This window comes from Bufo gargarizans, chromosome 2, assembly GCF_014858855.1.
Source record: "Bufo gargarizans isolate SCDJY-AF-19 chromosome 2, ASM1485885v1, whole genome shotgun sequence".
Lineage (NCBI taxonomy): Eukaryota > Metazoa > Chordata > Amphibia > Anura > Bufonidae > Bufo > Bufo gargarizans.
The window spans coordinates 340,856,871-340,884,380 of NC_058081.1; the positions used below are offsets into that span (position 1 = coordinate 340,856,871).

A 27,510-nucleotide genomic window follows, 5' to 3' on the forward strand; every position below is an offset into this window, starting at 1 on the left:
AGATATGAGATAGATAGATAGATAGATCGATTAGATAGATATGAGATACGGTAGATAGATATGAGATAGATAGATATGAGATAGATAGATAGATAGAAAGATAGATAGATAATAGATAGATGATAGATAGATAGATAGATACTAGATAGATATGAGATAGATAGATATGAGATAGATAGATAGATAGATAGGTAGATATGAGATAGATAGATAATAGATAGATGATAAATAGATAGATAGATAGATAATAGATAGATAGATAGATAGATAGATAATACACAGATAGATACTAGATAGATATGAGATAGATAGATAATAGATAGATGATAAATAGATAGATAATAGATAATAAATAGATAGATAGATAGAAAATAGATAGATAGTTATGGGATAGATAGATATTGATAGATAAAATATAAATATCTTACCTTCACTAACGTCCAAGTAATCCAAGCAAATTAGAACCTCCACCGCGACCACCTGAAAGTCCACCAGTGAGTCCTCCAGTAAGCCCACCAAGTGCACCTGTTAGACCACCAAGAGTATCTCCGCCTCCTCCAAGTAAGCCTCCTAACAAATCTTGGTTTTGACCACCCCCAAGTAGTCCCCCTGTTAACCCACCAAGAAGTCCTGTAACTCCATTGCCTAAACCTCCAACTAGGTTTGTCACTCCACTGAGTCCAGATAATAAAGTAGTCAATGGGCTTAACAGTGTACCAACTAAACCAAGTAGGTTTAACAGTCCCCCTATTCCATTAAGACCCCCTGATAGTCCACCTACAAGGCTTAAAACGTTTCGAGTCGCCCGTTTATGTCCTTGACCTTTCCCTGCACTGTTCTGTGTGGCAATATCTGTAGAATTTTCTATATAATCCTGTAAAAGATAAAGACAAAGTTATTGTGGAAAGAACATTAATGGCTGTCCTATATTAAATTACAATAGTATTAATCAGAGCAATATTTAGCAGTGTAAGTGGCTGAGAATGGAATACCCTTTGTATGTGGGTTACAGTGGGTTCTTTCTATAGATCTCCAATTACTGAAATATATGTGTATGTATGTGTGATCCGTATCCACTATTGGGCGTACCACAACAGCATAGCACAGCCCACTCAGCTGTTTCCGTATCTCTGGCCACCCTAACCACCACTTAAGACGGACATTTTGATCTCAGCCATGAATGGCTGAAATAGGAATACCCCTTTAAAGAGGACCTGTCACCTCTCCTGACATGTCTGTTTTATGAGACTATGGTGTGCCATTGCTATATCATTGCTTTTAGAAGTCTAGGAATGAATTGCAGCAGCCTGCAATAAAGGTCCACCTGGGTGGGGTGGGGGTGTTCCTGCACAGTCTGGAAGCATTGATTGGATAGTGTCAGACTGTGCAGGGACAAACTCCCAATTGGTAACACCCAGACGGAACTTTATTGCAGACTGCTGGCAATTTATTCAGAAGATTCTAGTAGGAATAATAGAGGACTAGCACAACATACAGTTATATAATATTATGCTCCAGTATTATTACATGGGGGATGCAAGTAGTTATTAAAACAGACACCTTCACCATGAAACTTGTAAAATGAAAGAACATGTTTGCTCAGCCCTGAGAATCAATAAGCTTTCAGTCTATAGCACATTGCTGATGTGATTTTTGTAACGGATATGTTGTCAGATGTTTTTGAGTTGTTTTTCCATATTCCTATACGCATTTCACTGTAGGTGGACCAGAAACTATATCTGGAATTAATATGCATGTTTTTTTTTATTATAGACCAACTCAAAGGTTCACATTGAAATGAAACACCCAGTTTTGCGACTGAGCGGCTATCACTATTTATTTATTTCTCTTGACCTTACATGAATAATGTTGTGAACTGATTTTCACCATACGCTGTAGAGCCAGTTCACACTGAGTTTTTTGCTGCTGATTTTGGAGAGCTGTAGAGGGTACAGAGGAGGGCAACTAAAGTAATAACTGGAATGGGGCAACTACAGTACCCTGAAAGATCATCAAAATTAGGGTTATTCACTTTAGAAAAAAGACGACTGAGGGGAGATCTAATTACTATGTATAAATATATCAGGGGTCAGTACAGAGATCTCTCCCATCATCTATTCATTGCCAGGACGGTGAGTGTGACGAGGGGTAGTGGCGTCGCTAGAGGGGGGCGAGGGGGGGCAATTGCCCCCCCTATGTTGTTCCTTGCCCCCCCGGGTGCCCCCCCGCTGATTCCCCTGAGTGAATACTAATGAGCGCTTCCATTATGGAAGCGCTCATTAGTACCGAAGAACCAGGAAGTGGTGAACGCTCTGTACTCACCACTTCCTGGTCCTCGGCTGTCGGCTGTGCAGGGCTGCGCACAGCGTGAGGTCGCTCTGTGACCTCACGCTGTGCGCGCCAGTTTAGAGCACAGTCGACTGAGGAGGGAGAAAATGGCAGGCGGCGTCCGTCCAGGAGCAGGAGAGGTAAGTGTTTTTTTATTTTATTTTATAAAAAATGTGGCTGCTGGGGGCATTATGGGGGCTAATAGGAGGCATATGGGGCTAATAGGAGGCATATGGGGGCATTTAGACGCATATGGGGCTAATTGGAGGCATATTTGGGGGCTAATTGGAAGCATATTTGGGGGCTAATTGGAGGCATATGGGGGCATTTGGAGGCATATTTGGGGGCTAATTGGAGGCATATTTGGGGGCTAATAGGAGGCATATTTGGGGGCTAAAAGGAGGCATATGGGGCTAATAGGAGGCATATGGGGGCTAATAGGAGGCATATGGGGGCTAATTGGAGGCATATGGGGTCTATGGGGCTAATTGGAGGCATATGGGGGCTAATTGGAGGCATATAGGGGCTAATTGGAGGCATATAGGGGCTAATTGGGGGCTAATAGGAGGCATATGGGGGCTAATTGGTGGCTAATTGGAGGCATATGGGGGCTAATTGGAGGCATATGGGGTCTATGGGGCTAATTGGAGGCATATGGGGGTTAATTGGAGGCATATGGGGGCTAATATGAGGCATATGGGGGCTAATTGGAGGCATATGGGGGCTAATTGGAGGCATATGGGGGCTAATTGGAGGCATATGGGGGCTAATTGGAGGCATATAGGGGCTAATTGGAGGCATATAGGGGCTAATTGGGGGCTAATAGGAGGCATATGGGGGCTAATTGGTGGCTAATTGGAGGCATATGGGGGCTAATTGGAGCCATATGGGGGCTAATTGGAGGCATATGGGGTCTATGGGGCTAATTGGAGGCATATGGGGTTAATTGGAGGCATATGGGGGCTAATTGGGGGCTAATAGGAGGCATATGGGGGCTAATAGGAGGCATATGGGGGCTAATAGGAGGCATATGGGGGCTAATAGGAGGCATAATGGGGGCTAATAAGAGGCATAATGGGGGCTAATTAGAGGCATAATGTGGGCTAATGAGGCATAATGTGGGCTAATGAGGCATAATGGGGCTAATATGAAGAATAATGGGGGCTAATGAGGCATAAGGGCTGATATGGGGGCTAATGAGAGGCATAATGAGGGCTAATGAGAGGCATAATGTGTCATCCACAGATGCCCCCATAACAGTGTGTCTTCCACAGATCCACCATAACAGTGCGCCTGTGCACTGACGAGAGACAGAAAGAAGGGGAAAGAATCCGCGGAAGCAAGCAGAGGACGGCACAGCAGACGACTGAATAGCTTCTTTTGTAAGTAAATTGTTTTATTATAAATGTATCCCTGCATACCGCAACTCTCTAGTATTTTGTAATCTTATTTCTATATACTTATTTTGTTTTTGCCCCCCCATTTTTGACTGTGGTATCTTTGTGCCCCCCCTATATATTGTTCCTAGAGTCGCCACTGACGAGGGGACATCCTCTGTGTCTGGAGGAAAGAAGGTTTGTACACAAACATAGAAGAGGATTCTTTACGGTAAGAGCAGTGAGACTATGGAACTCTCTGCCTGAGGAGGTGGTGATTGTGAGTACAATAAAGGAATTCAAGAGGGGCCTGGATGTATTTCTGGAGCGTAATAATATTACAGGCTATAGCTTCTAGAGAGGGGTCGTTGATCCAGGGAGTTATTCTGATTGCCTGAATGGAGCTGGGAAGGAATTTATTTCCCCTTAAATGGGTAAATTGGCTTCTACCTCACAGGGTTTTTTTTTGTCTTCCTCTGGATCAACTTGCAGGGTGACAGGCCGAAGTGGATGGACAAATGTCTTTTTTTCGGCCTTATATACTATGTTACTGCAAAAAACAGATCCGTTACAATAATACAACCGCATGCATCTGTAATGAACAGATCCATTTGTATACATGTAACATAGCCAAGACGGATCCGTCATGAACTCCATTGAAAGTCAATGGGAGAAGGATCCTTTTTCTATTGTGCTAGATTTGCTTAGTTTCGTCAAGTGGACAGCACTTTCATTATAGATGTTTGTACAGTCAGAGATCTTACCAGCAGATCACATACAGGGGCTACTATAGGCAGAAGAATGTAATGTTTCTGCAAAAAGAATAATGATAATTATTAGTTAGGTGTAGGATCCAAACTATTCTATCGAATAGTGGAAGACACATTAGCAAACAATGTTTAGAGTACAGATATTAATACCAGAAGTTTTTCCATGGCAATTATCTTGCTTGTAAGAACATTATTCTCATCCAGATGCAACTGCTCCTGGGGATTCAATAGGAAAATATTATTACCATGTTTATGATGCGATGAGATAAAATGTATACACAGAATAATATAGCACACTGAGCATACATATATAAATAGGCATATTTGTGATATTGGCAAAGTAATATAATCAAGTTCATATTTCTCATTGGCATAATGCAATTTTTCCTATAGCCACTGTGTGGAAGACTTAGGCCTCTTTCACACGGGTGTCGCGTGTGAGGGCCGGATAGGATGCAGGTGCGTCGCGGGAAAATGCACAATTTTTCAGAGTGAGTGCAAAGCGTTTTAATGCATTTTGCAGGTGCGTGAGAAAAATCTGAAGTTCAGGTTTGGGCTCGGTGTTGAGTAGATTTTATTATTTTCCCTTATAACATGGTTATAAGGGAAAATAATAGCATCCTTAATACAGAATGCTAAGTAAATTAGGGATGGAGGGGATAAAAAAAAATTAACTCACCTCATCCATTTGTTTGCGCAGCTTCTTTTCTTTCTTGTTCTTTGATGACCTTGGAGGAAAAGGACTTTTGGTGACGTCACTGCGCTCATCACATGGTCCATCACATGATCCATCACCATGGTGATGAACCATGTGATGAACGCAGTGACGTCACCATAGGTCTTTTTCCTCCCAGGTCATCAAAGAAGAAAAAAAGAAAAGAAGCTGTGCAAACAAATGGATGAGGTGAGTTAATTTTTTTTATTTATTTTTTGAATCCCTTCATCTTTAATTTACTTAGCATTCTGTATTAAGGATGCTATTATTTTCCCTTATAACCATGTTATAAGAGAAAATAATAAAATCTACACAACTCCTAACCCAAACCCGAACTTCTGTGAAGAAGTCCGGGTTCGGGTCTGGGTACCAAACATGCCGATTTTTCTCAAACGCATTAAAACGCTTTGCACTCGCGCTGAAAAATTGTGCATTTTCCCACAGCGCACCCGCATCCTATCCGGCCCTCACACTACTAGGCAGTCCTCCTTTTTGAACATATTTGTCCGGAGTTGCCCTAAAGGCAAATACCTCTAAACTGCAATGTTGACCTCAATAATTACATGTTGTAAGTACATTTAGATAAAGTTCAGAGGGGTTTTCCAGATAAACAAAATTGTTAAAATCACAATATATGCTCATCTCCATAACTTGTAGATAGGCTGTCCGCTGTGTCACATGCAACTACTTTCCCATTATTCCTATTGCTCTATTTTATGCCAATGCCTGCTAACAAAGCACAAGAGCTGTGAGGCCCATGATAGTATATTGTTACAGATCCTGGTGCATTTTATATTAGCATGGCATGTATTCTCTCTGTGTGTACAAAAGCACAGTACCTGTGACAGATGTTGGTAATGGTACCTATTATTACTATAGCAATACAATAAGAGGGAGACGGAGGAAGCACAGCCGCATGGTATGTACTCATTTCCTCAATGGGGGGGTGCACTGGTAAAAGCCTGCTGCACTGGCTACTGCAGCTAGGGAATGGGGCATGAAATGTGCAGGAGAAGAAAAAAATCTCCTTCTGGTGAAGATAAGCCCCTGAAAGGTGTGATGGTGGCAGGAGACGGAGTCTCCCTTCTGCATTTGGACTCAAGAAAGTGGTGAAAGAGCACCATCTGTCGGGGGTGAACCAAAAGACCAGCCCATAACAGGTGTGGGGGTTTGGTCGTGAAGATGACCACAGGACAGGTCTAAACTGGAGTCAATGCTCTGGCCTAGTGATTGACAAGCTGACAACAAGTGTGAGAGGACTGGGAGTCTTCCCTCACCAAATAGGCAGGTGAGATGCTGGGTCACTTAGGAAGAAGAGACAGCAGCGTTAGTGCTGCCTGGCCCAAGAGGAGCCAGCGTCCTGGCCTATCCATCAGCCTCTGACACAGGGCCAAAGTTTTTAGCAAATGAGGCGAAACCCCTTCTGTCCTGTGTAGAGGGCATGGTTTGATCCCTTATTTCTCTATGTACGCCACTGCCAGCCTGGGATTAAAAATCAGCCTGACACACAAACCCCACATACAATATTGTCCCCCTACCCATATTGCAGGAAAATAGTGGTGCTCAATGCATGCTGAAGCAAATTTTGCTTTATTTGGACACGTCATTCACCACACCCTGAAATATGTAAACTGCATCATCAACAAAAGAAGGAAAATAAAACTGGAATATAGAAAGAAATATCTGAGCACTGTAACTTTTCTGGTAGTCTCATAGAGATGAATGGAGCAGCGGTGCACATGCCTGACCTGTCACTCCATTCACTTCGGGGGGCTCAGCAGGGTACCGGGCCCTCTGTTCTTGTGATCATGGGGAGTCCCAGCAGTAGGACCCTCACAGATCTAATCAATCTAGCCCTAACCCTATCCTGTGGATAGGTGATACATTTAAATGACCAGAATACCCCTTTAGTTTCCATTTTGGAAGTTGTTGCCTCCCCTTGTGGGCTACAAAAATAAGTTGTTGATGATGGAAGTGGTCTGGTCCAAATCAAAGGAAGGGAAAAAATAAACGAACCAGGACCTCCAGAATGTATAAATATGAGAACGCAGGTGCACGTTAGGCTACTTTCACACTAGCGTTCGGAGCGGGTCCGTCTGATGTTTCATCAGACGGATCCGCTCCTATAATGCAGACGTTTGCATCCGTTCAGAACGGATCCGTCTGCATTATAACTTAGAAAAATTTCTAAGTGTGAAAGTAGCCTGAGCGGATCCGTTCAGACTTTACATTGAAAGTCAATGGGGGACGGATCCGCTTGAAGATTGAGCCATATGGTGTCATCTTCAAGCGGATCTGTCCCCATTGACTTCCATTATAAGTCAGAACGGATCCGCTCGCCTCCGCACGGCCAGGCGGACACCCGAACGCTGCTTGCAGCGTTCAGGTGTCCGCTCACTGAGCGGAGCGGAGGCTGAGCGCTGGCAGGCGAATGCATTCTCAGTGGATCTGCAGCATACGGGTAGGCTACCCGACACTGCTAGATTTGAGTGTGTAGTTCCCTTTAAGCCAGTCAGGCCGGTTACCGGCAATCCTTATAACAGCCAGCAGAGGGAGCCCCCAGTTCAGTATAAATAGGCTAGGGCCTAGCTCAGGAAGTTAGAAGTTTCCAGACTCAGTGCAGAGAGGATTCCCTCCTGAGTCCATGCATAGAAGTCAGAAGGGCATAGCTAATCAGCCTGAAGACACAGAATACAACAGAAGCCGATCAGATAAAGCAAGAGGTACTCAAGATAACAGAGGAGGTACTAGATAAGGACAGCTTCAAGGGTACGCCAGATAAAGGGCATTAGACCTTGGAGAGAAAGTCACATGTAGCAGGACCAGTCAGGAATAGTGAGCAATCCGCCTGTACTGCATCTCCTGTAATCAACACTCTGTATAATGCCTTGCTAAGACCGGCCATTCTGTACTTTCAAGAACCAGCTGTATTCACTGATATTCAGTAAATGTTCCAGTTTTTGTTGGCTAGCCTATGCTTGCTTCATTCTTCTACAATACCATACACGGCGTGTCACCGTTTAATTGACACTGGCGTCACGAACTCTTTAACTACCTGCCTGTTCCAGCATTCGCCCCGATTTGAAGACGACAGTGGATCCCAGGTTAGTGGTCAATCTGCACTACAAAGCCCAGCATACATTACTGACCCCCTGGGACACTGCATCGCTCTTTTTGGCGTCACGAACAGGATCCGCATACTTCTGAAGTGCAGAGAAGTGTGAACTGTGTGCTTTAACTATTCCACCACCGTATTGCAAAGACTGTATCCTTTATTTCCAAATCTGTGGATTACAAATGTGCCTGGGAGGAATCGGATGCGCTGTACTGTGTTGCGCTACCCCCAGAGAGAAAAATCGTATTTGTGGACTGTGATTTATTGGACTTTGCAACACCCTGCTTGCTGTCAGGGAATCGTGATCAAGATGGCCACCGGCCGCCTGGAGTAAAGTTTCCCGCGCTGCTGAGGACCTCCGTGGGCGGATCCCTTCAAAGACACAGAGAATCCCGCCCCTCTTCATCATCGCACCGCCGCGGCCCTGCTTTTCCTGCGTCAGCAACGTCACCGCGTACACAGGACGTCCGGAGTCTCACGAGATTTGGCCTGCGCGAACCCGGCGATACCGGTAAGAACTTGTATCCGGAGGGAAGGGGATTGTTCCGGCCCCTTTAGTCACCAGCGGCCACCTCGTAATAAGTTAACATGTCAGATCCGGGAGTTGCCGAGCGGCCGGACCCGGGAGAGCTTGCGGCTCCTAATCATCCTATAGCCCCCAGCATGATGCCCTTTACCATGCCTTACTATTTTGGGGCCCCATGGTTTCCCCGCTATAACGGAGAGGCCCATACCCTAAGAGACTTTAAAGAAAAGTTGCTGGCCTTATTCAAACTGTACCCCATAAATGCCGATCAGCAAATGGAAATCTTGCTAGCGCAACTGGAGGGGGCTGCCCGCAGAGAGGTATTATCCTGGCCTGCTGCTGAAAGGAGTACTCTGGAGCAGATATTCACCCGCCTCAGGGCCACTTTTGAAACGAGGACTGCCTCAGAGATAAAGATGCACTTCTTTGGCAAGAAACAGAAGTCCGGTGAGTCCCTCCGTGACTATGCCCTATCACTTCAGGAGGCTTTGGGGGCTGTAATCCAGATAGATCCCAAGGAAGCTGATAACCAGGATCAGACCCTGAGGGAACAATTTATTACCGGAGTGTCTAGTGAGCAAATAAGGACCCAATTAAAGATGCTGTCCGCCCAACACCCTAACAGTACCTTTCTGGACTTTAAAGAACTGGCTATAAAAATTCTGGGGTCAGCAGTATCTACAGAGTTGAGCACCCCATCTGAGTTATCAGCCTGCAGGTCAAAACCGTTTATCATTAACCGAGCTGAGGCCGGTCAAGCTGTTCAAGCTACAGCTACCGATACTATCGCCATGCTGACAGAGCAAGTAAATCACCTCACTAAAAGCCTAGAGAGAGTGTGCAGAAAAATGGAGGAATGGGAAAAACCTATGATGTCAGAAGAGGAGTTCCTGTCACCCTCTAAGCCGTTCCCACCTCCATACCAAGAGACTCACCCCAGGGATCCTGGGAGGCGCAATAGGGGTCGCCAGCGGCCCGTGTGTACATACTGCAAAAAGATGGGACACACAGAATCCACTTGCTGGCAGTTAAACGGGCAACCCCTGAGGCTGAGGACCACCCCTCGGGAGGTAGAACACTAGGTCCAAAAGATCCAAATTGGATGCCACGGTATGTAGGATCCCATCCTAAAATCAATGTAGAGATTAACGGGGTCCCCTTTGAAGCCCTATTAGATACTGGGTCTCAGGTCACTACTATTCAGCTGCCCGCCTTTGAAAGATTCTGGGACACCAATCAATTGACCCAGCCGCCTGAATCCTGGGTAGAGATTATCGCCAGCAATGGCAAACCGGTAAAGATCCATGGATACTGGGAACCCACCCTGCAGGTGGGAGAAGTAACCTTGCCTCAACAGGGGGTGATAGTAGTACAGGCCGGCGACAGAGGAGGACATCCTGTCATTCTAGGCACCAATGTCTTCAAAAACTGTTATGCTGAAATACTTGCCGTATTACATCAGACTCTGCCCACCGCTTCCTCTGCATCCAAGAGGGTGATTCAAAAGACTATCACTGTGTTAAGTGCCCAGCAGAGGTTTGCTAACGGGAAAGGAGAAATTTGTACTGCCAAGATTCGTGATAATAAGCCTGTGACTTTGCCTCCTAATTCCCAAACTCTCTTATGGTGTCGTGCTGTCCTGGGAGTCCAAGGCCAAGATTATCCAGCCCTGGTGGAGCCAATCCAGATGGAGAACTACCCTTATGTGAGAGCTGCCAAGTGCCTGGTGAACGTCTCCCAAGGTAAAGTACCTGTCCGTCTGATTAACCTGAGTGATCATCCTGTTGCGCTTACTAAGCATTACCCTGTTGCCCAGCTTTCTCAGGTGTTCTTCCAAGACATCATCCGTCTTCCAGTGACAGAAAAGCCGCCAGCTGCAGGCAGCGGATGTCCGCCGGTGCCCCAGTCACAGGTACCCTGGTGGGAAGAGCTACATGTCGGGGACGAGACTACCCCCCAACATCAACAAGAAGGGATACTACGGCTTGTCAAAGAGCACCACCAGGCCTTCAGTAAACATGCTGCTGATTATGGAGAGGTTAGTGCCATACAACACACCATACCTACTGGCTCTCATCCTCCTATCAAGGAGAGATACCGACCCTTACCGCCTACTTCATATCAGACTGTAAAAGAAATGATCCAAGAGATGAAAGACTCTAATGTAATCCGGGACAGTCGTAGCCCGTGGGCGGCACCCCTGGTCCTTGTAAAGAAGAAGGATGGTGGTATCCGTTTCTGCGTGGACTATAGAAAAATTAACCAAATAACCCACAAAGACGCGTACCCACTGCCCCGCATTGAAGAGTCACTAACTGCTTTGGGCTCCGCTGCCTATTTCTCCACATTGGACTTGACCAGTGGCTACTGGCAAGTACCCATGGCCCCGGCAGATAGGGAAAAGACTGCTTTCACCACTCCCATGGGCCTGTTTGAATTTAATTGTATGCCGTTCGGGTTATGTAATGCCCCAGGAACTTTCCAGAGACTAATGGAGCGGTGTTTGGGTCACAAAAACTTCGAAACAGTGCTGCTGTATCTAGATGACGTCATTGTGTACTCAAAAACATATGAAGACCACCTGAAACACTTAGCAGAGGTCTTTGAAATCCTTGTCAAATATGGCCTGAAGGTAAAGCCATCTAAATGCCACCTGCTCAAACCTGCGGTAAAATACCTGGGGCATGTGGTAAGCGGAGAGGGCGTACAACCTGACCCTGATAAGTTAGCGGCTGTCCGTAACTGGCCGGTACCCACTACCGTCAAAGAGGTGAGGGGTTTCCTTGGTTTTGCCGGCTACTATAGACGTTTCATCCCCCATTTTGCTCAAATAGCCGATCCTATCCAGGAACTCTTGAGGGGGCAGCCCAAGAAAAGTCCTAGAACTCCAGTGCTCATTGAGTGGAATGAAGAGAGAGAGATCGCGTTCCAGTTGTTAAAAAAGAAACTGACCGAGCCTCCCGTGTTAGGTTATCCCGACTACAGCAAGCCCTTCCATCTGTATACTGATGCTAGCAAGCGGGGCCTGGGGGCTGTGTTAGCCCAGATTCAAGAGGGAAAAGAAAGAGTGATAGCTTATGCAAGCCGCTCCCTGAAAGGAGCTGAGAAAAATGACCAGAATTATAGTTCCTTCAAACTAGAATTCCTGGCACTAGTGTGGGCAGTGACGGAAAAATTCAAAGATTATCTAGCCGCTACCCCATTCATTGCATTCACTGATAATAACCCTCTGGCACACCTAAATACAGCTAAATTGGGGGCTTTGGAGCAAAGATGGGCCTCTCGTCTCGCCAACTATGATTTCTCTGTAAAATATCGCGCTGGACGTACTAATGACAATGCTTTATCCAGACTTCCCACAGAGACAGCTCCTGATGATGTGCGAGATGCTTGGGAAGATGTAGAAATGCCGGCCTTCTACCATAAATTTGCTCAACAGGATCAGGCTCGGGCTACCAGTAACAGAGCTGCAGTTCCTTCACCCTCCAGTAGGCCGGAACTCAAAGAAGAAAAGTGGGTGAAACTACAGTCTGAAAGTAGAGTGCTGGGTGAATTGTTAGACTTCATTACCAGTGGCAGAGCCCCTGAGAGGATTCGGCGTAAGAGTACAGATCCTGAGCTCATCAAACTGTGGAGACAGCGCCATCAACTCTTCATACAAAAGGGCCTGTTGCTACGGAGAAGCCTAGACCCAGTGTCCAACGAACGAGTGCATCAAATTCTCATACCCCGACGAGATGCAGGTATGGTGTTGGAGATGTACCACAATCAATCCGGTCACTTTGGGGTCCAAAAGACTGAGGCAAATATCCGCCAGCGGTTTTACTGGGTGGGCATGAGAGAAGACATGGAGAAGTGGTGTCGGGAGTGTGTAGCCTGTGCCTTGAAACGAGGTGAACACCATGATCAGAGGGCACCACTGAGACCCATTGTAAGTACTCGTCCTCTTGAACTTGTCGCCATCGACCATGTGAAACTGGAGCCTAGTCGCTCAGGGTATGTGTACGCTATGACTATTATTGACCATTTCACTAAGTTTGTTGTAGCGGTGCCTGTGAGAGACCAGACGGCCAAGACTACAGCCGAACTGTTCTGGAAACACTTCCTCCTGCCCTACGGTTGTCCAGAGAAGATCCTCACCGATCAAGGTCCTGCTTTCGAGTCCCACCTGTTCCATGAACTGTGCCGCCTGCACAACTGTAAGAAGATCCGGACGACGGCCTACCATCCGCAAGGTAATGGATTATGTGAAAAAATGAATCAGACCTTGATAGAGATGCTGAGGACCGTGCCTCCTGAAACCAGAGGAGATTGGCCTAATCTGTTGCCACAGCTCATGTTCACATACAATCATACCATACACTGTTCCACCGGGTATACCCCCTTTTATTTGATGTTTGGGCGCCAAGGGTTATTGCCTGCTGACCACTCCTTGGATGTACTCGTACCTGATTGCATCAACCCATTCCCTAATACCGACTGGGTTGCTGAACACCAAAGGTGATTGAATACGGCCCAAGCTATTGTTCAGGAACGTATGGACTATGCTAGAGACCGGCAGCAGAGAGACTATGACCAAGCAGCCCATGCAGAACCCCTGACGATAGGGGCTGTGGTATGGTTAAAAAATAACCGCCGTACCAGTAAACTGGACAGTAAATGGGAGCAAAGTCCTTATGTTGTCACTGCAATCCCAAATGTTGGAACTCACACTTATGAGATCACCCGAGAGGGCAGGGGATCCCAAATTGTACACCGAAACCGGTTAAAGCTCTGCCTGACACCAGGACCCAGTGCCGAGAGTTCTATATCTGAAACCCCTGTGTCAGAGTCATCGATACAGCCCGAGGATCCTATGCAGGCTGTCCGAAATCTAAGGTATGACGCTGATCCCATGCATTGGCTTCTGACACCATGGTTGAACTTGTTGGTGCCCGCTCCGGCACCTACTGTACCCTTACTTCCAGAAGAGCCGGTTCAAGATGCCCCGGATCCAGTTCCCCCTCTAGTGGTTCCTGTTGTTCCCGTTGTTCCTGACCAAGGTCTCACGGATGGAGATCCTCCTGTTGCTCCTCTCTCTTCTACCTCGGTGCTAAGGGAAGAGGAAACCCCTGTGTTGAGAAGGTCCACCCGGATGACCAGGGGACGTCCGCCAGTCCATTTAGGAGACTTTGACTATACTGGTGGTGTCTCCTCCCGAACAGTTACTATCGGAAATAGCCTGCTTGATGTTTGTGCGCAAGAATGGACTCCTCCACGTGAGCCCTTGCCTGTTCTACACCCACGGGGAAACCCTGTGTAGTTCCTTATTATACTTCAGTCAAGAAAAATAGACTAACCTGGTTTACCTTAAGTCCGCTGTGCCAGGTCAGCGGCCGTGCCTAAGAAGAAAGAAGACGCCCCTTTTTCTCGCGTCATTTATTGCAAATGTTATATTTTTGTGTGAAATAGTTGTTTATTATATTTATAATGCCATGTTTAACTTATGCATCAGCTTATGTTGGTTCAGGCATGTGTGTGAGTACGAGGCCTTACTCACGTTAAAGTCTGGGGGTGTGCAGCATACGGGTAGGCTACCCGACACTGCTAGATTTGAGTGTGTAGTTCCCTTTAAGCCAGTCAGGCCGGTTACCGGCAATCCTTATAACAGCCAGCAGAGGGAGCCCCCAGTTCAGTATAAATAGGCTAGGGCCTAGCTCAGGAAGTTAGAAGTTTCCAGACTCAGTGCAGAGAGGATTCCCTCCTGAGTCCATGCATAGAAGTCAGAAGGGCATAGCTAATCAGCCTGAAGACACAGAATACCACAGAAGCCGATCAGATAAAGCAAGAGGTACTCAAGATAACAGAGGAGGTACTAGATAAGGACATCTTCAAGGGTACGCCAGATAAAGGGCATTAGACCTTGGAGAGAAAGTCACATGTAGCAGGACCAGTCAGGAATAGTGAGCAATCCGCCTGTACTGCATCTCCTGTAATCAACACTCTGTATAATGCCTTGCTAAGACCGGCCATTCTGTACTTTCAAGAACCAGCTGTATTCACTGATATTCAGTAAATGTTCCAGTTTTTGTTGGCTATCCTATGCTTGCTTCATTCTTCTACAATACCATACACGGCGTGTCACCGTTTAATTGACACTGGCGTCACGAACTCTTTAACTACCTGCCTGTTCCAGCATTCGCCCCGATTTGAAGACGACAGTGGATCCCAGGTTAGTGGTCAATCTGCACTACAAAGCCCAGCATACATTACTGACCCCCTGGGACACTGCAGATCCGCCTCCACTGAGAATGCATTAGGGCCAGACGGCTGCGTTCAGGGCCGCTTGTGAGCCCCTTCAAACGGAGCTCACGAGCGGACACCTGAACGCAGGTGTGAAAGTAGCCTTACCTTGGCTGAAGCACAATATACTACATAGAACTACAAGTAACAGCACACAGCACACAGCTTATCAAATGCACAAAGATATAAGCAAAGGATGGATACAAAATAAACTGCTTGGTTGCTATACTTACTGTTAGAAAACATAGAAGCTCTTTGCACATATCATTGATCATAAATATGTCGGGCCCATCTATTGGCGACAAATTGGCTTCCATCAGACGGGGCCTAGTCTAACACAGGCCTCTCCTGGGTTAACAGCCTAAAATCTGGGCAAAGTAGGACCCAGCTATAAGATACATGCCTCTCCTGGGCTTCCAGGCTACAATATGGGCAAAGTAGAACACAACTATGTAATCCTGCTGATTAAAGGCACCCGGTAAATGGGCGGTGGTGCATGGTTCAAAATCACCAATAGGGGGTGCCATTCCCCAGTGGTATTATCAAAGGAAGGTAAGAAATAAACGAACGAGCACCTCTATAATCTATAATTAGGTGCACACTACCTTGGCTGAAACATAATACACTACATAGAACTACAAGTAACAGCACAGTGCTGTATTCTGGTCCAAATCAAAGGGGAGAAGAAACCCAAATTGAAGGATCGTCTCTTCTCCATAGACAGGGATGATTAATCCTGCAGCATGCAGAAAAGGGTCAGCAGGAGAGGTTAATATACTACAGGAGCCTGCTAGGATGAAGCATGCCCCGCTGCTGACACCAGATGGGTGTCTATGGAACACTGAAGTAGTGGGAAGATAATGTCCCACACAAGTATGACTAGCCAACAAGTTTGATGAGAAAGACTCTGAGCTATAACACTTAGAGGTCAGACCATTGCTCCTGGATCAGGGAGGTCCCACTTGGGACTTGTGGTGGAGTAAATGACGCCTGCACAAAGAAACAAGTCAAGGGCCTCATATTCAGTGAGTAACTGCCAAGTGATGTGCTTTCAAGAGACTGAAAGCACTACAAGCTTGTACCCTTATGGTGGGAGACATGTATATGCTTGATTCAGCATCTGGATGTACAGCACCCTCATGGGGAGCGGAAAATATATATACGTATATGTACAGTAACATTTTTGGTTCACTGAAAAACATGGCTCTACATGATTTCATGCCACCAACAGAACTTGACAGTGCACTTCTAGCACTGTATAAATGCCACCAGAGGCAGCAGAATTCCAAAACAAAGGAAGCATATACTAAATATATATCTCTTCAACACTTCATGTTCAAAAATACTTGTATTTTTGGAAATATGCTTCATTTACCACTGTTCATCAATTATACACAGGGGAGGACAACTTTTTTTTTTTTTTTTGCAAACCTTCCTGGTCAGACCTGCAAAGTGAAGCATATTTAACTACTCCACACTTCTGGGTTCTGGCTCCTTTACTGCTTGCTCTTGGCTGCCTCACTCAGGTCTACTGCTATCAACATCAGCTTTGACACCACTGAAGCCACTGCCTGACCACAGCAGTGCACCCCTTGCATCATGTCAACTGGTCACGGGATGCAAAGGGGGCAGGACACCACTGCAGCCTGTGATTGGCTGCAGCAGCATCAAAGTAGATGTTAACTGTGGGGGACTCGAACGAGGCAGCCGAGGTCGGGGAGCAACGGAACTGGGAGTATGCTTCCCTGTGCAGGTCTGAACCCCTCCCAAAGGTGGCCAAGACCATCCCCTTTAACATCATAGCAAACTGCTTGAACCATTACACATTAAAGGGGTTGTCCAGGTTCAGAGCTGAACCCGGATATCCCTCCATTTTCACCCAGGCAGCCCCCCTGACATGAGCATCGGAGCAGTTCATGCTCCGATGCTCTCCTTTGCCCTGCGCTAAATTGCACAGGGCAAAGGCATTTTTCAGAGTTACGGTGATGTACCGGGGCTCTCCATGGGGCTGACAGGAACCCCGGTGTAACTTCCGCCCAGCAGTGTGTTCGGTGACGTCACCGGCACTGATGGGCAGGATTTGGCTCTGCCCTAGCCAGTAAAACGGCTAGGGCAGAGCTAAAGTCCGCCCCTCAGAGCCGGTGACGTCACCGAACACACTGCTGGGCGGAAGTTACCGCCCGGCAGTGTGTTATTGAAAACAAAAGAGCCCGTGCCCTGCGCGATCTAGTGCAGGGCACTGGAGCGCATCGGAGCATGAGATGCTCCGATGCCAGGCTCAGGAGGGCTGCCGGGGTGAAAATAAGGGTATGTCCGGGTTCAGCTCTGAACCCGGACAACCCCTTTAACATGTATACATAACTCTGACATTTCCTCTAAATAGGACACTATGAAAAAAACATATCTTACCAGACTTGCATCAGATCCAAAAATATCTTTAGTGCCGCACCCAGTGACCTCCTAATCCAGAGTGTAAATATTAATTCAAATGTAATTTCATCACTAGGTAGTCACATATTAGTGCCCCTATAATTTTAGATCTGATTTGAAGATGATTATGTGTCCGGTGTGTTATCTACGTCTCATGATCAAGAAAAATCTTAAGTATTTAGAAAAACTCCCCAAGCTGTGGTCTGCAACCTGTGGCTTTCCAGCTGTTGGGAAACTACAACTCTCAATATGGTAACAGTTGTGGTTTCCCAACAATTGGAAAGCTATAGGTTTCAACCTCTAGTCTACTTAAAGGATAACTGTCGGAATTTTTTTTATTTTTTTTTGGGAGTATTGGATTGTGGCGATTAATATCTCCTTGGTGGCCCTATTTCAACTTTTCACTGTGTATTCAATCACCCCTTAATTCCACACTTTTACCTGTGCTTAAAATCAGGTTGCTAGGCATGGTCCGTCTATGTGTTGAAGGACGGAGGAGCAGAAGCAGCAGCCTGCAAGGTCAGATTACTGACAGCCAGGGACTGTGTGTAAATGATTAAAGCCAGGTCCTCCCCAGCAGCTGATAACAGTGCCTGGGCTGTGTACACTTCTCCCTGTCTCTGCACTTAGCAGACGCTCCCTCACTCAGCAGAGCTGGAGAATGCAGAGTTGAAGCAGCGCAGACCAGGGAAGGAGATCTGCCGTCTGCTCAGTGTATAAATGACAGCAACATGTGGTAAGAGGACCCCTTTGTGCTGCAGGAGATTAACCCTTTAGGGGGGAGGGATCTGGTTACTGACACTTTTGGGGGGCTATTGTTACTGGCTAGTGAGGGCAGGCGGGATTAGCCTCAGGGTGAGGGCAGTGGCGGCCATCTTAACTGAATAGTGAAATTGCAGTTTTATGCAGACTGGTTGCTAAGGGCTGAATCTTATTAAATATGGGGTAAGTCAGTCTAATAGTAACTGATTCTGGAATATCTTGTTATTAGTAACTACGTATATGAAAATTGAAATTAGGGTCTAAATGTGACAGTTTTCCTTGAAAAGCTAAAAATCTTAAAGGGGTTGCTAAGGATTTTGCTATTGATGGCCTATCCTCAGGATAGGCTATCAATATCTGGTCGGTGGGGGTCCAATACCCCACACCCTTGCAGATCAGCTGTCTGGTCTGAAGATAGGCCATCAATAATAGAATCCTGGACAAGCCCTAACAAACAAGCTCCTTACAGCAGCACACATTTACAGTGGTCCCTCAAGATACAATGGCTTCAGGATACAATATTTTCAAGGTGCAATGGCCTTTCCTGACCCATCATAATTTGAAACTAGACTCAATATACAATGTCTCAGACTGAGATGCAACCAATCATGGCCTCTTATCTGGTAAAAACAGCTGGATTAGTCGCTAGGTTAGAAGATATTCCTCTCTGTTGTAAGTAAGGACTTGTTTTATCTGTCTTAGTTATATATATATATTTTAATCTTTCTTCTCTTATCTTGGATGACATTTTGGGGCTCTGGAACCGATTACTCCAATTACAATGGTTTCAACACCCAATGGTTATCCTGGAACCAATTAATATTGTAACTTGAGGGACCACTTGTATATACAAAATTACATATTTACCAGATCTGAGGCAACTATGAGCAATGTAAATCTAACAGTGACGAGAACATTGATATTACATCTTACCTCAAGCTTTTCAATTGCTTGGATGAGTTCTTCTTTGTTAGTTGTATTCTAATAAACAGGTGTATAATATGTATTAGGTAACAGAATGCATCATTCCCATCTTATAATGTCATGGCATGTTAATATGCCAACACATTACGACTAGTGGTGGTCCGACCCCGAGGGTCCCTGCCATTCCCAAGAATGAAAGTGCTGAGAAGCTATGTAGTTGCAGCAAGAGAATGGGAAAATCGCCATGCGAGGAAAAGTAGTGATGTGGCTCTTTCATTCTGAGAATTGATAGCGGGGTCCTGGCAGTCATATTCCCACTGCTCAGCAATAAACAGGCAATATGGCATTATGTCTACTCATAGATAATAAGACTAGACATCCTAATCAATAAGCTACAATGCAGAATATATATTTACCTTGTACTTCATAAATGAACACAGGAATTCTATCACACCATCAATAGCGTTATTATCTTTTGCCTAAATAAAAAGCATTAAACGTCATAAAAATGATTTGCTGCTGTCATCATACTATATATGTTACAGTTTAGTCATCCCTTTACATACTATATGTCATATTGTACAAGGAAAACTAATGCATCATACCTGCTTAAATTGAAAAGAGGAACATTAACTGTATAGATGCTGCCAAACTTAGGCTACTTTCACACTGGCGTTTTGGCTTTCCGTTTTTGAGATCCATTCAGGGCTCTCACAAGCGGTCCCAAACAGATCAGTTTATGCTCTAATGCATTCTGAATGGAAAAGGATCCGCTCAGAATGCATCAGTTTGCCTCCGATCAGTCTCCATTCCGCTTTGGAGGCGGACACCAAAACACTGCCTGCAGCGTTTTGGTGTCCGCCTGACGATGCGGAGGCAAATGGATCCGTCCTGACACACAATGTAAGTCAATGGAGACGGATCCGTATTCTCTGACACAATCTGGCACAATAGAAAATGGATCCATCGTCCATTGACTTTCAGTGGAGTTCACGACGGATCCGTCTTGGCTATGTTACAGATAATACAAACGGATCCGTTCATGACAGATGCATGCAGGTTTTATTATTGTAACGGATCCGTTTTTGCAGATCCATGACGGATCCGCCCAAAACACGAGTGTGAAAGTAGTCCATAGCACATACTTACCATGGCTTTCTGCAAGCAGCTTGACACTGTATCAGTGCCTTGTTTGGTGCCCTTTTTGTCATCTTTAATGCAATTTGATGTTGCTGGGTCTAAAACACATAAATGATGGTCAATAAATATTTGAATCATGCTTCTCTTTAAAATCCTTGAACATTATGAAAATTATCTTGTGAAAATATTAAAAAGCTTTCATTTTCTAGACATTGGATATCCTGCTGTTCTGGCAGGATATACTGTATATATATATATATATATATATATATATATATATACGGCAACCCAATATCAGTTCAATATAGGTAAAGTATTGCATAAGCAAATTGACTCAACTTTTTAAGTAGAATACATATGTATTTAAATATGATTTTATGAAAATGCGATATGTGGACTGAGTAAAATAGTGTTCAAATTGACAGTGTAAATGACAGGCACTTACCAAAGCAAAATGTGACTGCAATGACCAGGATTGGAACTAAAGTCCTCATTTCCATCCTGAATGCAAAGTGTGTCTTCAGTATGATCTGTATAGAGACACTGGAGATTTGGTCCATTTATACAGTGTGTTGGGTAGGAGCACAGTACATCCAATACTAACCAAACATGCATCATAAGGAGGAAGAAAGTGTGATATTACTAGGAAACATAAGAAGGATGTAATCTGATTATCACAATACTTATTTCTCACGTTGTGCTAGGATGATCAAAGGATGTTACCTTAATGTTTACTGTAATCTTCAAGTCAACAAATGAAATGTTATCTTGTACATTACCTGGCAGAGTCTAGGATGAAGAATGTCCCGAGTTGAAAAGTACAGAAAAGAGTCGTTTACACTAGGTTTAACTAGTTCAATACCAAGCCATTTAACCCCCTTCCAGGTGTATTTTCTTTCTTTCTTTCTTTGTTTACATCCATCTTTAAAAGCCATATTTTTTTCTGTTTGGTTATGTAAATATTTTTTCGCTTTTTTCAGTCATACTTGTGGCTTTGATTTTATGTCATTTTATCGCATTTAGAATTTTTGTAAATTTTTACAAATTCTTTTTTTTTCTATCCATCTTTAAAAGCCATATATTTTTTCTGTTTGGTCATGTAAATATTTTTGCACCTTTTTTAGTGATACTTCTGGCTTTGATTTTATGTCACTTTATCGCATTTAGAATTTTTTAAAAAAATATTATATATATATTTTTTTTACCATTGTATAAAAATTTTTAGAATAGCAAAACATGCAACTAATATTTAACATTCTTTTCCCCCATAATAGCATAATCAAAAACTCCTGGCACTTCGCTATCTTCATTCAGCATTTGCTTTTTATTGTGATAAAAAAAGGACGTGTTTCGGCCCGTCCCTAACCTTTATAGGCCGAAATTAGTCCTTGTTTGATCACAATAAAAAGTAATTGCTGAATGAAGATAGCGAAGTGGCGGGATTTTTTGATTATCCTATTTGTGCTTTACCTGCCACGTGCACCGCTACTGCCTCTGAGTGCCGACCGGAACTGCTTGTTCTTTTCCCCCATAATGTCATAAAAGTCTTAACAGATTTAGCATTACATTTTTTATTGCTAATCATCGGCAGGTGATCACATGACTGCTGGGACCAGAGCAGGAAGCGGCATTGCTACTTCCTGATCTATACGCACAACTCTTATTTAAGGGGTATTCCAGCTGGTTAAAGTTCTCACCTATCCACAGGATAGAGGATAACTATCAGATTGGTGGGAGTCCTACTGCTGGGACCCTTATCAATCAGAATGGCGTCCCAGTACACCTTGGATTGGTGGGGGTCCTACTGCTGGGACCGTTACCGATCATGATAACGGGGGCCCTGTACTCCTTGGATTGGTGGGGGTCCTACAGCTGGGACCCTTACTGATCATGAAAACGGGAGCCCTGTACCCCTTGCAGCCCCTGAAAAGAACGGAGAAGCCGGTTACACATGCATGCGGCCGGTCCAATAATTTCTATGGGAGTTCTGGAGATAGCCTAGCACTGTAGCACTTTACTCATCTATCTCAGGAACTCCCACAGAAACGAATGGAGCAGCGTCGTGCATGTGCGACCAGCAGCTCCAGTCATTACAGGACCCCCGTTCTGGTGATCAGTGGGGGTCGCAGCAGTAGGACCTCCACTAATCTGATAGTTATCCTCTATCCTGTGGATAGGGGGATAACTTTAACCAACCTGAATACCCCTTTAAGCTCTGTGTATACAGCGAAGGGGTATCCATTCCTTGTCTATGACTTTGTTGCATCCTCTGTCTGCGCAGGGGGATTAAAATTGGCAATGACAAGTCCGGTCTGGATAAATGTCCCCCTTAGTGTCGTTTATAATATTCTGAAGCTATGTACTTCTAATACTTTCCAGACAGAATAATGTTACCTTCTGTCATATTTACAATGTGAAGTGTGTAAAGTACCCAGTAAATATCACTAGATTATTGTATTTACATTGCATTAGAGCTCTGCTATTGTCAGCTACTTGGCAGGCAGAGTAAAAGATATAGTATAGCCTAGATTTAAGAAAATATAGTTTATTTTGGATTATACACCTGTATCAGTGGTGAGAGCATTCAGCCTCACATCAGCCAAATTTATATTTATATTATGCACTACAACATTATCGGTTTCATCAGCAAAGTTACTCAATATCTCCCATTACAAAGCCAAGACTGTAGACCTTACATCCCTAGATTCAAGTACATTAAACATCCGATCTACAGTCAGGGGCATAACAAATAACCATAAGTCCTCATTGCGACATTTTAAATTAGGTCTTTCTTAAAGGGGTTTTGCAGAATTAAAACAACAGTTTTTTTTTATCATCAGACAGTACCCTGTCTGTCTATAGGTTGTAAAAAGAGAGAAGCGGACAGCAAACCTATTTCAGATCAGTGATGGGTGCACGTCTCCAGGGAAAGTGGTAAGCTTATCCTTGCTGGTCGGTTGATCTGCATATGTAAGAAGAAGTATGGGGGACAGCATATCCTTTTTGTGAGATGTTCCAGATGTATCTGGAATAAATCTCACAGAAAGGGCGTGCTGTCTCCATATTTATTCTTTTCTATAGGTTGTGTCCAGAGTCGGAACAAGGCATTTCTGTGCTCTAGGAAGATGAGATAAAATGTGCCACCTGTACCCCAAGCCATAAAATCAATCCAAAATAACTGGTAATTGGGTCATTGGTAAGAGGCTAATGGTAACAATATGGGTGGTCTTTGAAAGTGAATAGGTTAATAGGTACATTTTAAGTACCTAGTTTCCATTGGTTTACATGCCTCCTCAGGCTGCAGTTGTGCACCATTCACTGGTCTACAACTATGTTGGCAGGATCTGAGATTGCAGGGAGAATCCTGACATAGGGACAGCTAGTTTTGAGTGGTGACATCAGGTGTGATAAGCATCACCCTAAATTTTTTGTAAAGCATTTACATAGGTTATGCTCCTAAATATTGGTAACCTGCTGTTCCAATCACAAACAGTGAATACCTTCTACATCACACCTTGAAGTTACTAAAGACCTTGACCAAGCTCCAGAAAACAACCCCAAAATATTAAGTCGTCAAAATTCAGACCCCAAAATAACCCCAATATGCACTCCGAAATACAGATGAGACCCCAAATTAAATACAGACACCAGACTGCAGAATAGTTACAGACTGCAGAATTAATACAGACCCCACAAAACAGGAGCAGATTAGACTCCAAAATAACTACAGACCCCGGAATACATCCCCTGAATAAATTCAGACCCCTAAATAAATACATACCACAGAATAAATACGAATCCCAGATCAGATCCCAGAATAACTACAGACACGCTATATAAATACAGACCATAGACAAGACCCCTAAATAAACAAAGATCCCAGACCAGACCCCTTAAAGGGGTTATCCAAGACCTATAATGTTTCCCCATATGCCCAGGTCCCTCACACTGATTGTACTTACCTCGCTCCCTGACACCCGCATCACTTCTGATGCTGGCACTGCCGCTGCTGCATCTCCCCGTTGCGTGAATGAAAACATCTGGCATTGGGGGGGGGTCAGCCAATAGCAGGCCGCAACGGGGATGAGCCTCCCTAGCATCGCGGGTAAAGGTGCTGCTGATCACCAAATGAATAATCTTTGAATATTGCAGTCTTTGTTATGTTTCGTGCCACAGCTCAGACATTCCTTTCTCCCACTATATTTAAAATGTACTGTAATAGCATCAACATATTCTGCAATGCTTTAGAAAGATTGTTACCATTCACATCAGTCCCTCTGCCCAGTGGGTCCATATCACATTATAACTTCCCTATGTCAGACACACTAATACCAGTTTCATAAGAAGCTAGCTGACCTGTTAAAGGGCATCTCTCAGCAGATTTGTACCTATGAAACTGGCTGACTTGTTACATGTGCGCTTGGCAGCTGAAGGCATCTGTGTTGGTCCCATCTTCATATGTGCCCACATTGCTGAGAAAAAATAAACTATAATATATGCAAATAAGCATCTAGGAGCAAAGGGCATTGCCTTCACACCTAGAGGCTTTGCTGTCTCTCCAACTGCAGCGCCCTCTCCACTTTGATTGACAGGGCCAGGAAGTGTAAAACTGAGCACTTCTATCTGGACCCCTCAAAGTGTAGAGGGTACAGCAGCTGCAAAGAGAGCAGAACCTCATAATAAAATGTGGGCTCTGCATGCAAGTGGAACCTGCATTCCCTGGATGTAACGGAGGCCAGTATGGCACCAGTTAATGTGGTATTTAGTGTTAGGTTCCTGTCTTACTGAGATCGCCTTGACGTTTGGCAGACGGGCCCAAATCATTTTGTACAAAATATATTTGCCAAGCATCTCAAATTTATTAGCGTAGCATTTGCACCAGAATACTTTCTATTATTTTGGCATTATTGTGGTTTGCAGAGTGCTGTTGCATTGTATATATTTTTTGACTTTGTGCTATCAATCATGGCAACGCGCACCTGCGAACTGGATGTGCTGACTGACCCCCAAAAATTTTTTTTTGCAGTTTGTATTGGATGTCTGGCTGACTCTGTTGGTCGTGCACTCCTGACACTCCTGATTAAGTCAATGGGGGACAGATTCGTTTTCCGATTGTGTCAGATTGTGTCAGAGAAAATTGATCCATCCCCATTGGCTTGCATTGTGGGTCATGGCGGATCCACATCCCAGGATGGAAAGCAAACAGCAGCATGCTGTGGTTTGCTCTCCGGTATGAGAGCGGAACAGAATGCATTTTGGAGCACGCCGTTCTGTTCAGTTATGTTTTATCCCCTTTGACTAATGAATGGGGACAAAACTGAAGTGTTTTTTCCGTTATTGAGACCCTATGAGGGTTCTCAATACCGGAAAATATTAACGCTAGTGTGAAAGTAGCCTACCTTTTGAAAACACAGAAAATGTACAAAAGAGAACACTCTGCATCTTCTGTATGATACCTGATCAAGATTTGGAAGCTACTAGCCAGACTGTGCCTAGCTATCTGTCAGGCTTTGGTGTGGGAGGGATCCACCACACTGAGCATAAGAGGGAAGGGGGGAAGAGGAAATCAGGCCTGAGAACTAGGGAAGGAAGATGGACACCTCCTAGTAAAACCCTAACCAAAATCCTGACTGACTACCAGTATGAACAGACCCCAGAGGTAGGTGTGTCCATACGCAGGAATACCTAGAGATCTATCTAGCCCTATAGGACCCTGGTAATAATGGCAGGGACGAGACTACCTGTTCCTCCAAAAGGAAGGACGAACAGGAGTCTCCTTCAGGCCTAATACAAACAATAGGGTAATGCAACACACAGAACCCAAACAAAATACAAAAAGGGAAAGGAAAGGCTTAACTTCAAAGGGGCTATGGAAGCCGAGATCTACACACCAGCTATCCACAACTGAAACTGAAGCTATAAACCACACAGCATTGTGGGAGAAGCAACAAAAAATAAGGAAGGTTAAATGACCACATTAGCAACACCTGAGGCAAGGGGTGTGGCCATTACCGGAAACAACACAGATGCCTATTGATCCACAAGGAAAACCTGTCAGATCAAACCACATGTTGCCAGTCTCACCTATCTCCTGCTACCTGTCGCGGGAACATCTGTGACAGTACCCCCCTTCTATGAGTGACCTCCGGGCACCTAAGACCTACCTTATCCGGGACCTATGAAAAGCTTTCACCAAACAACTGGCCTTTACGTCAGATGCCGGTACCCAGATCCTCTCCTCTGGTCAATAACCCTTCCAGTGAACAAGATACTGAAGAGATCAAAGGAGAACTCGAGAGTCGATCATCTTGGCGATCTGAAATTCCAAACTACCGTCTATTATGACAGGAGTGGGTGGCAAGGAAGACGGCTCTAAAGGTTCAACATATCTCACTTTAACAAAGATTTATGAAACACATTATGAATTTTTAGGGGCTGAGGAAGTTCAAGACGAAAAGCTACAGGATTAATAATGGCAGTGATCTCATATGGACCAACAAACCTTGGACCCAACTTCCAAAAAGGTACCTTCAACTTAATGTTTCTTGTGGACAGTCACACAAAATCACACACTCTTAGGTCCGGACCATTCATACGTTTCCTGTCAGCCACACGTTTATACTTGTTGCCCATATTCATCAAGTTATTTAGAATTTTCCGCCACATAGATGACAATGATTTAAAACGTTCCTCTTCAGGGATACCAGAAATATCCGAACCAGAAAAATGTGCCGAACTGTGGGTGCAACTCATATGCCCCATTGTTTATGGCAAACTCTGCCTGAGACAAAAACGAAGACCACTCCTCCTGGTTCTCAGAAAAAACATCTCAAGTAAGTCTCCAGACTTTGATTAGTGCGTTCCATCTGTCCTTTCGACTGAGGATGAAAAACCAGAGGAAAAGGACAGTTGTACCCAAAGTCAAGTACAGAACGCCTTACAGAAACTGGAAACAAACTGAGTCCCATGATCCGAGACCACGTTAGAGGGAATGCCATGGAGTTTCACAATGTTGTCAACAAACACTTGTGCAAGTTTCAGCATTTGGTAGACCCAGCAACGCTATAAAGTGCACCATTTTACTAAAGCAACAAACTACCACCAGAATGACTCTTTCCTGAAGAATTAGGTAGATCAGTGAT

General features: G+C 44.6%; 1 protein-coding gene across 1 annotated transcript; it reads right to left on the reverse strand.

Annotated features, from left to right (window-relative positions):
• Positions 1-433: 433 nt before the first annotated feature.
• Positions 434-20,884, reverse strand: LOC122925885. Its single transcript, XM_044277231.1, has 8 exons — positions 20,814-20,884; positions 20,378-20,466; positions 19,645-19,707; positions 19,238-19,285; positions 17,522-17,572; positions 4,625-4,690; positions 4,469-4,516; positions 434-874 (listed from the first exon to the last, which is right to left on the reverse strand). Exons 1-8 carry the CDS (start codon positions 20,866-20,868, stop codon positions 434-436), a joined length of 861 nt encoding a protein of 286 aa, XP_044133166.1. The 5' UTR covers positions 20,869-20,884.
• Between the last annotated feature and the right edge of the window lie 6,626 nt (positions 20,885-27,510).